Consider the following 15,384-nt stretch of genomic DNA (forward strand, 5'->3'; position numbering starts at 1 on the left):
TTAGGAGCTGACCTGGCTTCCTCCCCAGCAGTGGCCTACGTGGGTATCTGCTCAAACTATCAAACCCTCCAGACTGGAAGACAGAAGACCTCAGGGCAGGTCAGAGTGCTGGCTCTGAGTGGGGACTCTGGGTCAGCCCTTCTGGGGCTCTCCAGGCAGGAGAAGGGGCCACCTGCCCCACCTCGGGTTCCTTCTCCAGCTCCCTCAGACCCCCTCAGGGGCTCAACCCACCTTCGCGGATATTCGGGAGACCCAGGGCACAGCTACCCCAAGTGAGCAGAGGGGAGGAATGGGTGAAGTGAGGTGACCGCCCTCTCCCCCAAGAATTGTTTGGGCCCCAGGAGTCAGACCTAGGCAGGCTGCGCCTGCAGCCCGGGTGGGGCACCGTTCTCCCGGCCCCCCTTCCTCTCCGCGGTGGCCCGGGGGCGGACGGACGCGGTGGCGCCCATCCTGGCCCCCGTGCGGTTTCCCGGCGAGGCCTTAGGAGGTGGTGGAGCGGGAGGGGAGAGGGAGGAGCACGCGGAGCAGGGTGTGGGTGGGAAGGAGCAGTGGGCTGGGGTGGAGGAGAGGCGGCTGGCGGGGTGGGGGCTGGCGGGTAGAGAGGCCCAGAGTGGAGTAGCCCCCGGGGAGACTGGAGGCGGAGCAGCCGAGAGAGATGGAAGGAGTTGCCTCGGCCGTGGGACCGGGAAAAGAAGGGGCGGAGCAGCGGGCGGGGCGTGGGCGGGGCGTGGGAACGCCCCGCCCCCGACCGGGCCGCGCCGAGGAACGAAGATGGCCGGGCGCGCCGCGGGAACCGAGAAGCCGCTGGCAGCAGCGGCAGCAGCAGCTCCTGGGCTGTGACTCCACGCGTGGCAGCAACTCTAGCGACCCGGGCGGAGCGTGCGTGCGGTGCAGGCAGCGGCGCGCAGGACCAGACGGCGGCAAGCGGGCGCCGGTGCACGGGCGCCCGGCGGAGGATGCACCGGGCGCGGCGGGCGGCTCCCCGCAGCCGCCCCCGCGCCCCGGGCGCCGGGCCTTAGTGCTGGCTGAGGAGGCGGCGCGCGCGGGGCGGCCGGGCGGCGGCGGGGCCCGCGCAGTCATGCCATGGCTGAGCGGCGGCCGGCGGCGGCGAAGGGGACAGCCGCGCGAGGCCCCGCGAGAGCCGCCGCCGCCCGCGCAGCCCCCGCGGGAGCCACCGCCGCCCGCGTCCCCCGCCGCGGCCCCCGCGCCTCCCGCGCCCTCCGCGCCGCCGCGGGCCCGGGAGAGCGCCGAGCTGCCGCTACCCGCCGGCTGGGAGGAAGCTCGCGACTACGACGGCCGCGTCTTCTACATCGACCACAACACGCGCCAGACGTCGTGGATCGACCCTCGCGACCGGTAAGGGCGCCGGCGGGGGGCGCGGACGCGGGCCAGGATCCGGGCGCCCCATCCCTTGGGTTCTGGGAGAGGCTCGAGGACATCGGGAGGTCCCCACCTTCCCATCCCCGGGGCCCTGGCCGAGGATCGAGGCGCCCAGTGTCCCGGCTTCAAGCCCCGGAGCGCGAAGTCCCGACCACCTCCCGGCCCCCGCCGCGGGCGGACACTCTGACTTGGTTCCCTCACGTCACCCGCTGACCGGCGCCTGGGAGCTGGGCGCCTGGAATTTCCTCTCCCGGGGCTGACGGATGGCCCTCTTTTCCTTTTTCCGCCGCGGCCTCGCCCATCCCTGCCGGGCCTCTGCGGCCCGCGGCCCACGGCCCACGGCCCCGGGCTGTGGCCTCGCAGGCGCCCCGGCCCGCGGTGGCCAGATGAGCTGTCACCTTGGAGCACAAACGTGCGCCCCAGCTTCGTGGTGTGGGTTCCTTGTCTGACGTACCCAGCCTAGTTTCCATCCATAGACTGCCGCCAGACGGGACACTTCAGGGATTCCCAGTTCTTTGGGAGTTGGGAGAGCCTCTTCCCAAACCGTGATGGTTACTCTTTAGCGCCTTAAACCGTTGAGTTAAAGTTCTGATTGAAACAGCCTTGTGTACTGCGGCCAGAATGAAATATGATTAGACCCAGATGCTTTTGGAATAAACGAAACGCGAGTTGAATTTTAGGTTTCCTTTTTGTGCAAGATACGAATAAGGCACTAAGTTGTCTTATTCATGCAAGTAAATCCTATGGAGGAAAAAACGGATTCTTGCATTTAATGAAGTTCATGCAGTGATGCTTTTCCTTAACTTTTCAATGGCTCAGCTGCTTTTGGAGCGATGCATTTTTGTGTGTGTGGCATTGGGAATTCTGTTGAAACGCAGTGTTTCCAATGGTTATCTGATATCTTGTCCTATCTGGAGCAAGTTCTCTCCATGGCCTGAGTGCCAGAAAAGTAATACTGCAGGCTTCCCAGTGATTTTAAGACTTAAAAAGGCCCAGTGTGGTGACATCGCGCCTGCTTCCTCCTACCTGCACAGGAAAAGGCAGCGCTGCATGGCACTGGTGTTTGAAAATAAACTTTGGAGGAGGGAAGCTGCTGAATTATTGTTTGAAGATTTCTCTGGGTTCAGATAGGGAAAAACAAAACAAAACAAAACAAAGCAATAGGATCGTGGTTCCGTAACATTCTCTCTGAACATTGCAAACTTCTGGACTCAGAAACTTAGATAATCCTAGCACAGTTTTATGGATTAAAAAGATGCTTAGTTATTTGAAAACCAGGTGAGATCATATTATAATTTTAACCAAAGGCTAGAGCCACAGCTGTTTAATCAAGCCTTGGATGGCTCTGGAATTGGTAGAACTGCCTGGAATGTGGTGCCCTTTTATGCTGTATGTCTGTTAAAAACGCAAACAACTGGAAAATGAACCAATTAAAAATACTGTTTTGCTTCGGAAGGGCTAAGGTTCATTTTATGAGGGTAATATAAAACAGTTGTGGTTACATTGGAGTGGGGATTCGTGATGAAAAGTATAAATGTAAGAATTTCCGTTTTTATGGTACGACACAGGACATAGGTGAGCAGACCCTACATAAGTCAGCTTGTAGAATCTTCCTTTTTGTGTATTTCATACACATTTCCTGTTTCTCCTTCCAGAAATCTGTTACTGAATGACATTCTCACCCTTTTCAGACATCACTTATGTTAGAGCTTTTTAAAAGGTCCTGTTTCTAATGCAAAAGTGTCGATTGAGTGAACAAAAGTGGGTATTTTACATTTTTTTGTAAAGTAAAAACGTGTATACTTTTATGAGACATTGTTTTTATAGTGAGTGAAAATTCAGCAGGGGACAGCTTGCACTTCAGCTCCCATAATACCTTGCCCGAAATATGTATGGAATGTTCGGCAAGCCACAAACATTTAAGTGGAGTCTCTGAAGGGTGTAAATGGTGTAATAGTCATTCTTCTTCTTCTTTCAAAACAGAACCCTGCCGATTTTTATAGATTTTTATAGGTGACCGGGTAGCCTTTAAAGTTGGAATTGTTTTATTATGTGGAAAAAACTGTGTTGGAGCACATCTTCTCCACGCGTGTCTGACAGTTAAAACCCTTTTTGAGTCACCTTTGATTCACATGACCAGAAAACAGTATTTAAGAGATGAGGACTTTCCCCACACAGATCCCAAAGTGAGAACTGACAGGAGAGAGACCAATAGATAGGTTTTTAAGGAAAATGAAATTATGGGGGAATTTGAATGGAGTAGGTTAGGTGAAAATTGTTGCTGACATAAAACATTTCATATATAATTTAGTACAAACTGTAATAGCATAAAATATACTCCTGCAAGCAAAGTAACCAAGGGCCAGCGGTTGTAAACAATCTCTTCCAGTTTTCTATTCATTCCATTCATTGTTGTGTTTAATAGCATTGGACATTGCCATCTCAGGACGTGTTGGTGAATTATGGTAGCTGTACTTTCTTTTTCAAGTCACAACAAAGAGGTTGCAAGCCTAAGGAAACATCTTTACAGATGTGGCTACAGATGTGTAAAACATCTCAGTACTTTCAAAACAGAATTCTTTTAGTTTGATTATGAACCCATCTTAGGTTGAAATTCACTTTCTCCGTGGATCAGTATTGCGAGTGTAATTTTCACAGTTACTTTTCTGGGAATCATACCCAAAACCTTTCTTAAAAAAATATAAAGTTAATTCACCATTTCTATGGCTGGTAGTTTCTGTGGGTGAGTCTTGTGTGGTTTACATTAGGGGCACATATGTATTCTACATATATTAACTTGGAGCTCAATGACTACTTTATAGAAAGGTATTTACCATTTAGGCAGAAAATAAGGGAAGGACATTTTTGCATCCTTTGGAAACACTCAGTGCCTTGGATGGTTGTGTATGCACACACGTGCTTCCTGCGGGGTTGTGTTGATACTATCCTATAGATGGAAACTTCGTGTTCTGTTTCCTCTAGCTCAGGTTTTATTGCACAGTACTGGAAATGCCAACCTTGAGCAGCCAAAGCATGGTGGACCATATCACGTTGGAGATCAAAGCAGAGCGTAAATGCTCATGGTGGTGCTGGAAGGCCCAGATGATATCATGACAAAAGCTTGTAGGGATCCATTTGCTCACGAGGCAGATTTGACCTGCGCCACATGGAGGAGCTCTGTGGTATCGTAAGCGGCCTTTGGACAGGCTGTTGCTTTAAGGAGAAAGCAACCCATGGTTCAGGAGTTTGCCAGGTTGAAGCCCCACAGCACAGAGCCAGATGACATCACTGATTGCTACCTTCTTGGAACCTTTACTGAGTATTAATTAGTAGGGCATTTACTATATTTACCTCACAGAGTCTATTTTGGGATTATCTAAACTTTCTGATAAACAAGTAATGATGTCTCAATTTTTCATTTTTGAAGATTATAGATAGTGTTTGTATGAACACGGGGGAGTGTTTTGCTTTTAAGGCCATAAGAGGTGGGCTTCTGGAAGAATCTTCTTCCATGGAAATTATCAACTACTTCATAGTCTATTCTTGGTCTAATATCTTTCTTTTCTTTCCTTCCTTTTTTTTTTTTTTTTTCAAGTGAATGGAAAAGTAATTCATTTCCAAAAATAGCTCCTGGATGTTTGGTTTCCTTTTCTTCCCTTTCACTCTGATTTTGGAAGTGGAAATAACATGCTTCACCTTCTCTGGTAGGTTCTACTTCAGGAGCCCTCGGGTCAGGTGATGTGTTAAATGTCACCTGGCGAGCCAGGTGAGCTTCTTCTAGCCCGGGTCCTTTTGCTAATGTGGGCTGCCTTTCTAATAAATCCAGTACGATTAATCTGATGGAATAAAAGCAGAGCTAAGTTCTCCTGAGTTCAGTTATTCCCCTTTAAATCCAGTCGAATGAAGAACTATTTATAGAGATTCTTGGCCTCTTGTGTGCTGGATGGTAGATGGAGACGTTTGTGTGGGGGTGGGAGACAGACATATAAAGTGCAGCCGGTGATGGCCTGCAGGTACCATTATCAGGTGGTGATGGCTTCTGGGAAAAGGAGCGAGAGCTCACTTGAACCTTGGAGGCAGGGGTGGTCTTTATCCTCATCCATCGATCTCCTGGATTGAGGGTTTCTCGTACTTTCTCAGCACTGAAGAAGAAGAAGGGGAAATTGAGAAAAGTGCTGGAGATGAGGAAATGCTGGGTGTGTTCAGAATAAATGAGGGAATCAGACAGTTTGACCGACCCAGTCTTCGTGTGAGAGAGGTAGGACTCGGGCAAGACCACACGTAACTTAGACTCCTAAGCTTTGGGGTCGGATGACCTAGGACTGTCTTGTTCGAACTCCTCATTTCGCACCCGAGCGCCACAGCCAAGGGGCGCGTCCTTCCGGCAGTTGGAAGGAAAGGACGTGAGCTGTGCCTCCTGATCTGGAGCCAGTGCTCTTTCCAGTGTGCCACCCAACTACACAATCCCTGCTCTGTTTCAGGCATCTGCCTCTGTTCGTTGGTTCATTCATTCATTCATTCATTCATTCATTCATTCATTCAATGACTGTTGCACAGCTTCTCAGTTTCAGGCACTTCCAGGGCTTAGGACTCCAGTGGTGAGCACGGCAGACAGGCCCCTACCTCCGTGAGGCTTACGCTGTGCTTGTGCCCCTCCCCATAAGGCCTCACCGTGTTATTCCTGCCTCCTGGTTTCTTCTCGCTGGAATCCTTTGGGCCTGTGCTTATGGCAGACATATGTGGGGTGCTTAGCATGTGCCAAGTGCTCTAGGCATTTGTGTGGATGCTTGCACTGAAAACCCATGATGGCTGCACAGTGTAGGTGGGCAGCTGATGAAACTAGGCCAAGGGAGGGTGACTTAGTAACTTTGCTTCCCACAGCCAACTAGGGGCAGCACCTGCCCAACTCTGGAGTTCAGCCCAGGTCTACTACCTGCATTGAGCCTCCCTTGCCTGGGTAACTGGCCCTTGCGCCGTGTTATACCCACCGGTTATTTTTATCTTGCATCATTATTGTTTGATATTTAAACCCCCACCCCCCACCATGGTAGGTAGAATAATGACTCCCCAGAGAGGTCCGTGTCCTAGTCTCTGAAAGCTGTTGATAAGTTCCCTTCCATGGCAAATAGCATTTGTAGGTGGGATTAAGTTATGAATGAATCTTGAGATGAGGTCATTATACTGGATTATCTGGGTGGGCCCCATATAATCACAAGGGTCCTTACAAGAGGGAAACAGGAGGGTCAGAGTGAGCAAAAGAGATGTGACAGCAGAAGCAGATGTTCTGAGTCATGTGGCCGCGAGCCAAGGGATGCAGGCAGCCTGTAGGAGCTGGAAGCGGCAAGGAGATGGAGTTTTCCTGAGAGCCTATGGATGGAACACAGCCCTGCTGACACCTTAATTTTAGCCAAATAAAACTGATTTTTGACTTCGGACCCCCAGAGCTGTGAGATAATACATTTGTGTCATTTGACACCACTTGGTTTGTGGCAGTTTGTTACAGCAGCAGTAGGAGACTAATACACCCCATACTTTGTTTTCCCAGTGAGCATGGCAGCATGTGGTCAGCATGGCGTCTTTGCTAACACCCACAGCAGCTGACTTTTAGTGTGTGCTTAGATGGTGCCATGCTAAGCTTTCTGTACCCGTTGTCTCCCCTGGCTCTTCACAACAGCCCTAGGAGTCCGCGTTTCCTGTGGACTGAGCCTGGAGTCTTCTCACATTAGGCAGCAAGTCGTATCTATTGAGCAAGCCAAATGTGGGGCAGTGGGCAGGGTGGCTTTCCTAGAGAGGAGACCGGTTGGAAACGATCAGACCTGTTCCCAGATGACGAGGGGCCTGAGCTGTGGAGATCCAGGCCCTAGCCTACAACAGGCAGGGACTACGGAAGAGAAGTTGTGAAGGGAGCGAGAAGTGCCCAGGATTTAGCTGCTGCTTTTACAGAGCAGGTGAAATCAGGAAAAGGGCCAAAGGACTCTTGCTGACGCCTTAGGGGGAACTGAGACTGCCAGGGGCCCCCTGAAGACCTCCTGTTAACCCTGCTCGTGGGCCTCCGTTGTTCGGCTGCTGCTTTGCTGTGTGTGTGTGTTCCGTGACTGGGTTGCACATAGAAGCATGTTGAGTCACTCACTTGACTGTCTTGCTGATGGGCAGTGTCCTCAAAGGTATCCGGACGGGGAAGGGATTACCTTAGAGCAGGGTTCTCAGCCTGGCACTGTTGAGATTTGGGGCTGGGCAGCTCTTTGTTGGGGGCTGTCCTGCATAGTGTACTAGGAGGTTTAGCAGCGTGTCTGGTCTCACTCACTAGATGCCAGTGGCACGGCCCCAAGTCCCAACAACCAAAAGTGTCTTCAGACAGTGCGGAGTGTCCGCTGGGGAAGCAGCACGGCAAGGCTGAGAACCCTGAACTACTTCTGTCTACTCGGTTACAGTGATTCACGTTTATGAGCTGCGTTTGTTTTAAGCAGATTGACACTTACTGAGCTGTTGCGTAACAGAGGGTAAGACCCCAGAGGCCTGATTTGTGTGTTTCCATGAAGAAGATATTTATACGAAAAGCCCTGAACTTACTACACCATGCAAATAGTAATACCAGCGTATGAAACTTTGGGGATGCATTTTAATCCGAGTATAGTTTTCAATGTTTAGAATATTCTCATTGAGAGGTAGTTTGTGAATGTCAAGTGTCTACGTATACACAGGAGCAGAAGAAAATGAATGTGTGAACACTTCATGCTCTGCAGCGCCTCGAGGGCTGCCTGGCCTGGGCGTGTGTGCGGGCGGGGGCAGTATGAGGAGGCCTAAGCCGCCTGGACTCGTCCCGGCTCCTTGTATGGACCAGGGACGGTGAGAGGATGGCCTCTGCCTGTGCTCAGGAGCTGCAGAGACAGGGCAGGGCGTCGTGAAAGGCCGCTTGTGGAACTGTGGAACCGCCAGCAGTTTCTATCTTTCCTTAAAGCTCAAGGGGCTCAGGGAGAGAGAAGGGAGGAGGAAGGGAGCTGGCGGGCCCAGCCCCTAGGGGCCAAGCCCTGGCTACAAGGCAGCTTGAATTGTTCGCATGTGGGTGGCTCACAAGCCAGGCCAGAGATCTGAGCGACTCCTGTGTGCCAGCCTCGGTGCTACCAGCAGACAGAGCACGGCCAAGGCGAGTGTGACATTTCCAGGCCGTGTGGAGCTCGGTCGGGACACCAGATAGCCATCACAGGAGATGCATTCTTCTGCCACTTGCAGCTCTGTCCGTGGAAAGGTGCCCGTCTCCGGTGTGGGGAGCCCTCTGAATGTATGGGCTGCCTGCGTTTGCCCTGAACGTTATCCCCATTTAAAACAACTGAGATACACGTCACGTACCATGAAATGCACCCTTTTTAAAGTGCACAATTTCGTGGTTTTTAGTATATTCACAAGGTTGTGCAACCGTCGCACGATCTAATTCCAGAACATTTTTATCACTCCCAAAAGAACCCTGTACCCACGAGCAGTCACTCCCCACCTCCCTCTGCTCCTGGCAACCACTCGTGTGTTCTCTGTCTCTGTGGATTTGCCTGTTCGGGACATTTCATATAAATGGAGTCACCCAGTCTGTGGCCGTCTGTGTTTGGCTTATCTCACTCAGCATGATGTTTTTTGAGGTTTATCTGTGTCCCGGCATGGATCAGCGCCCCATTCCTTTTCATTGCCAAATACTGTTCCACTGTGTGGCCGGCTGGAGCCCGTTTGGAAGCCGCCCCGGAGTGCCCTCCCTGTTGGGGCGTTCCCTGCAGAATACAGGAAATAGCTATGTCTTTCATTCCATTATGTCAACTCCCAACTGTTTTACTCACAGAAAAATGACCATTCATATGTTTACAATGTCAAAATATAAACATGACCTCGTGTACTCCATGGAAGGAACGAGGTCTGGGGCTGGCCATGGTCGGCTGCTGTCTTCGGCTCCTTGATAACCAGGAGTGGCCTCCCCATGCGGGTGGTGTGCAGCCAACCTGGCCGGGGAGCTTCGGGAATCTCGGTGCCCTCTGCACGTGGGGCCCAGGTAGCTCCGTGTTCTAAGCTGCCCTGGAGAGGACAGAGTGTAGCCAAGAGTCACAACCATTTTGTGCCAGAGCCAGTGGAAAAGTGATATAGGAGGTGCTGATGTTTAACAAAACTGGAGATGGAAATCTTAAAATTGAGAGGTTTGATGAGTGTATTAATTTTTCTCTGCAAAGTAGGGAGAGATGATCATTTGTTTTTCAAGGAGAAGAAGGTTCTGTGGATCAGCTGGACAGGCCTGCCTTAGGGTCGGGGCGTCATTTATCTAATTGGGCCTCCTTCTAACCTGTTTGAGCTTTGGTTTCCTCCCACATATACTGGGGTCAGTATGGGCTGTGGCGAGGGTCTGTGAGCGAGGGGACCCCGTGCAGAGCCTGGGTCGCACACTGCAGCAGCCCCAGCTACAAGGCAGCGCGAATTGTTCGCATGGAGGGCACGGCACTGAAGCCAGGTTGGCAAGTCGCTGTTCTGGAGGACGGAGATATAGTGGAATGATACTGATCTTGGGTGGGTACTTTCAGTCTGTCACTGTGCATTTGGAATTTCCAAATTATAACAGATAGCACTTTTATTGCATTTTGCTTGAGAATTGCGCAGCCCGTGTTTTTCGAAAAATTTCTCTTCCCCTTTTTTCCCGATCTCCGATAATTTTTGGAAGTGGCAGTTACATTGGGACAGGTGGGTGTACTTGGGTGAAGCCCGTGAGGGTTTGGAATGGGGGAGTTTCATGTTTCCTGGCCCCGGATGACTGATGGACCTTGCCCGGTAGGTCAGGGACGAAGGGGGTCGTGTCTTGCTGGCCTACCGCGCTCTGACCTCTAGGATGGCACCTGGCATTCACAGGTCAGTGCAGGATGGTCCGGCTGCAGCCGTGTATATTCGTGCCCTCCCTTCCGTTTTTCTTCTTCTGTCCCGAAATGCCCTTCGTGCACACTAGCCTACTTCCAAGAGAAAATTAAAGTTTTTAAAGAAGGGGTGATGCTATCCTGATAGGAGGCCCCCCCTAAAGCCTGTTGTACTCATTTATGTAGTTTCATGCACTTCACGTGACTGTTCAACTGCTTGATGCAGCCCAAGCAGTGAAAAGTTCGTAAAAATGAATAGTTTGGCATCATGGTAACCAAAGAGCTGCGCGGTGGAGTTTTCTTTGCAACCATCTGTGCTCGTCTCCTGCTGACCCCGCTCTCAATCCTTGGTTGGTGCTGTGCTCCGATGCACAGACGTGTGTGGACCTGGCCGTGGAAGCCCTTTCAAATACTCTGGCCCATAGGGAGCTAGGGTATCGTCTGCATTCCACGGCCACCCATCGAAGCATTCTTGCCCTACGAGAATGACACCATGCATAAATATGTAGCTTGCTTGTGTTCTTCTAGTACCTTCTCTACACCTCTACCTACATATACTTGCATAAACCCAGATTTTTGTTTCGGGGTTTTACATAAATAGGACTATACTATTAATTTTTTTCCTGTGACTACAGCATGGTGGCTATAATTAACAGTACTGTACTACTGTATTATATATTTGAAAGATGCTAACAAAGTAGATTTTAAAAGTTCTCATCACAAGAAAAAAAATTTTGTAACTGTGTGGTGATGGATGTTAACTAAACTTACTCTGGTGACAATTTTGCAATATGTAAATATATCAAATCATGTTGTACATCTAAAACTGACACAATGTTACGTGTCAGTTATATCTCAATTTAAAAAAGAAGAAGAATATATAGATCTACCAGCATTCTTTAAAAAATGTATTTTTATTGATGTCAAATTCACGTAACAAAATTTCCCATTTTAATGTGAACAATCAGTGGGATTTAGTACAGTCACAATGTTACACCCTCTCTGTCTAGTTTCAGAACATTTTCTTCACTCCAAGAGGAAACCCTGTACCTATTAACTAGTCACTTCCATTCCCCTCCCCTCAGCCCCTGGCAACCACCAGTCTGCTTTCCGTTCCTATGGATTTGCCTGTTCTGGACATTTCATACAAATGGAATCATATGACATGTGGCCTTTTGCGTCAGGCTTCTTTCACTCAGCATCATGTTTTCTGAGGTTCATCTGTGTTGTAGGGATCTGGTTTTGTGCTTCTGCTTTTGGTTTGATGCAGGGGACGCACTGTCTTGTGATCCCGCTGAGGGTAGCTGTGTGAACTTTGCCCACAGAGCGGCCAATACCCTTTAAGGAAAATTAATTGAGGATCAAAGAAAAGAGATTAATTTAGCTTTTAGTTTGTTACTTTAAGAAAGGGAGAAGTATAAACTATTTTACATTTCTTTCTAAAATTAGGAACAGGAAGCCAAAAAAGTAATATGTGGTTAGACTTTTTAATATCTGGACGCTATGTCTGTGCCTGGTGCGTTGCAGGATAACAAATAATTAACGTCACCTGGTCCTTGTCCTCAAGGAGATGAGAAGGCAGCTGGGAAACAAAAAGAGCTACATAAAATCATAAAGCAACGGTGGGGGCAGGTGAGCCCTGAAGTCAGAGGGTGCGAGAGTCAGCTCCTGCCACCGCGTAAGTCCCTGACTTTCTTCGTGGAGAATGACACTAGTTGTCATTAGTCAACCAACCAATGTTCACTGAGTATAAACTGTTTCCCAAATGTGACGGCTGGTCCCAAGAGATCTTAGGACAGGGCTTTGCAAATAGCAGCGCACGGGTCAAATCCAGCCCAACATCTGTTTTCGTACAGCCTGCGAGATAAGAATAGGTGTTGCTTTTTTAAATGGTTGAATAAGAATCAAAAGAAGTGTAGTACTTTGTACAAGTTACGTGAAATGCAAGTTTCAGTGTCCGTAAATAAAGTTTTATCGGGGCACAGCCACGCTCGTGCGTGTATTATCTGTGGCTGCGTCTGCACGGCAACGGCAAAGTTGGGTTGCTGTGTAGGGACCGGGTGGCTGCAAAGCTGAAACTATTTACTGTCGGCCCTTTACAGAAAACGTTTGCTGAGCCCTGATCTTAGGAGAATCCGGGGTCTAATCAAGATAACCATTGGTCAGTGGGGGTGGGGGTGGATGGGGTGGTGGGGTGCAGGATAAGAAGATCCCAGAGGGAAGTGTAACCAACTGGAGAGAAAGCCAGTGGGGGACCTTTGAGTCAAAGAACCCTCAGGAGAAACTTCTACCCCCAAAAGCTTGTTGCATCTGTTATAAGACAACCAGAGAAAGTTAGATCATTTAATTAACGTGCAAATTAAGACTATATAAGAAGGCAGGACAATAACCACTTTTAGAGAGATTTTCATTAGCAATACAGGTAGGTGTGGGGATCTAATTGTGATTTTTGTTAACAATGCTGCACTGTATGCTTGAAAGTTGCCAAGAGAGTGGATCTTAAGTGCTCTCTGCACAAGAAGGAAATGAGAATCATGTGACGTGATGGAGGTGTGAGCTAATACTACAGTGGCGGGCATACTGCAACAAATTAGTATCTAGTCATTACCTTGTGTCCCTTAAACTTGCACAGTGTTACCTGTCACTTGTATCTCAATTAAGCTGGAAAAACAAAACAAAACACACACACAGTTAAAAAGCTAAGCTTTAATGGTACACAAAGAGTTCTGTTTCCCGGGACAATTCCGGTATCAGACTCTCATCCTTGGGTGACCCCAGGTAAACGAGCACCCCTCCCTGTCTCTACTATGGGAATCATACATGTGCACATATGTGTCTGCTCAGAACATGCAGAAGGCAAGGAGAAACCCATGTGCTCTCTACCCCGCCCCACCCCCGGTCACAGACCTGGAAACGAAGACAAGGCCCTCTGGACCCACTGTGACAGGGAGAGCCCATGTCAGCCCATTTCCCTTTAGAGGACACCGAGAGGTGGTGCAACGTGGTCCACTGCCGTGCGATTCTAGACGGCGCAGTGCACGCAAGGAAAATGGCATGATTCCATTTATATAGCTTTCTTAAAATAATAAAATATAGAGTTGGAGAACAGATTAGTGGTTGCCAAGGGTGAGGGATGGGGGCAGGGATGGGTGTGACTATAAAGTGTGCAGGGCGGGGGGAGGCTTGTGGGGTGGGCTATTTCTGTATCTTTGTTGTGGTTGTAGAAGCTACACATGTGATGAAATATGGAGACACACACACACACAGACACACACACACACACACACACACACACACACACACCACAGACACGGGCTCTGAGTAAGTTCTGGATTGCTCCAATGTCAGTAACCAGGTTTGGGGTTGTACTGTACGCTATGGCACGGGGTTGGAGGTTGGGGGTTGGGGGGGCGCGGTGTGAAGGCTGCACAGAAGCTCCCTGTGCATTTGTTTGCAATCTGTGAATCTATGACTATTTCGAAATAAAAAGTTGAGTATTCCTGTTTTTGACCACTTAGATTGCCTTCTGATATTTATGATGAGATAAGCACTGTAATTACAGTGCTGCTTACGTGCAGTTATTTTCTCTGTGGTGGGGTGTTTTTTTCATGTTTGCCTCAGGATAGTTTCAGGAATGGGATGAATCCAGCTGAATGGTTGGTTGGTTGTTGGTTGAATACACTTCCATTTTGGAGTGTTTTAGAAGTATAGAAAAGCCGCAAAGACAGGACAGTTTCGCCACCCGTAAGAGGAGGAGACCATCACGTAACACTTGGTAACCATCACTAGATTCAAAATATAGGTGGTTGTGACCAAAGCAATCACCTCTTTCATTCAGAGGAATTTATCTTCTAGGACAACTCACTAGCACTGCTGTTTGTTTTAGAAAAGTTGACATCTGATTATGTGGCAGTGTTTGGAGTAAAATGAAGTTTGTGGATAAAGGACCAATTCATACTTGGGTTAAATATCAGCATTCTTATCTTTCATATAGTTTTGGAAGAACCTCTTAAAATTGTGTTACATGCTATTTGTTTCTCCTTTGATATATTAAAATGTGACAATTTCTTGTTAGTTAGGCTTTGGGTGCACACAGGGATTGTTATGTCCTGGAATGTGCCACTAACTGCGAGGGCTGCCCACGTGTGGCTAGGTCTGATTTTAGACATGGCTGCTCTGACTCCTGGCTGTGCCATTTACTGTGTGTCCTAAGGCAGGTTACTTGGGCTCTCTGAGCCTCATTTTCCTCTTCCATGAAATGGGGGCACAGGTGAATGCCTAGTGTGCAGTAGACACATTTTAATTGTTCTTGTCGTCATGGTAGTCATTCAGCTTTGTGGTTCTTTTCTTCTGCCTATCTCTTTGTGTCTCTTCTCTTCTGCCTATCAAATATCCCTCCCTCTGTCATGTCACGTCTGCTTCTGAGTTGCTTCCTTATTTACCCTGTAGTTGTGTGGCACTGGAAGACCCACCATTGTAAAGACAAGTGCTCAGAATTCATCATGGCTATTTTCCCTCTCTGCTTGGAGCTGTTCTTTGTGTCCTCTTGGTTTTGTGGCTGGGTAAGTGAAGTTGCTGGAAATGATATGCTACGAGAGAGAACAGATTAGAGCAGAGCCATCAAGATTTTTTGGTAAAGGGCTAAATAGACTTTCGACTTTGCAGGCGATAGGGTTCCTGTTGCAACTGCTCAGCTCTGCTCTTGTAGCTCCAGAGCAGCCAGAGACAATACCTACATGTGGATGGGCCTGGCCATGTTCCAATAAAACTTTATTTACAAAGACAGGAGGCAGGCCGGATTTGGCCCACGGGCCCTAGTTTGTCCACCTGTGATCAATGTCATGCTTGTTTATGTAACATGGTAACACAAGGAAAGCTTTTGCATCTTCAACTTTCATTCTTGTTGTATTAGCTTGGATACAAATGTGAAAATCCCTCAAATGAGTGCAGAATTATCGATTCCCAGGTATAGGTATCATCTTGTTCTGGGGCTTGGTATAGGGGCTCTAAGTCACTGGTGTGAGAGACTTACAGTGTGATTAGACCTCGTTCCATAATTAATAGACACTTAATATTGGACAGACATTAAGAATAGAAGTTGAATGAAGGTCAAGATCTTCAGCTATATCTT

General features: G+C 48.9%; 1 protein-coding gene across 3 annotated transcripts in view; it reads left to right on the top strand.

The window, feature by feature from the left end:
* Positions 1-751: 751 nt before the first annotated feature.
* Positions 752-15,384, top strand: part of WWC3 (WWC family member 3) — a 101,886-nt gene continuing 87,253 nt past the window's right edge. For 2 of the 3 annotated variants that reach the window (XM_088795262.1, XM_019746296.3), the window contains exon 1: positions 753-1,356. In XM_088795262.1, the coding sequence (XP_088651388.1) occupies positions 1,079-1,356 (278 nt within the window). In that variant the 5' untranslated portion in view covers positions 753-1,078. Of the gene's footprint in view, positions 1,357-15,384 lie in introns of all 3 variants that reach the window. The other variant, XM_088795263.1, reaches the window with a different exon arrangement.

Source organism: Rhinolophus sinicus, chromosome 18, assembly GCF_057876585.1.
Source record: "Rhinolophus sinicus isolate RSI-liver-muscle chromosome 18, RSI-T2T, whole genome shotgun sequence".
NCBI lineage: Eukaryota > Metazoa > Chordata > Mammalia > Chiroptera > Rhinolophidae > Rhinolophus > Rhinolophus sinicus.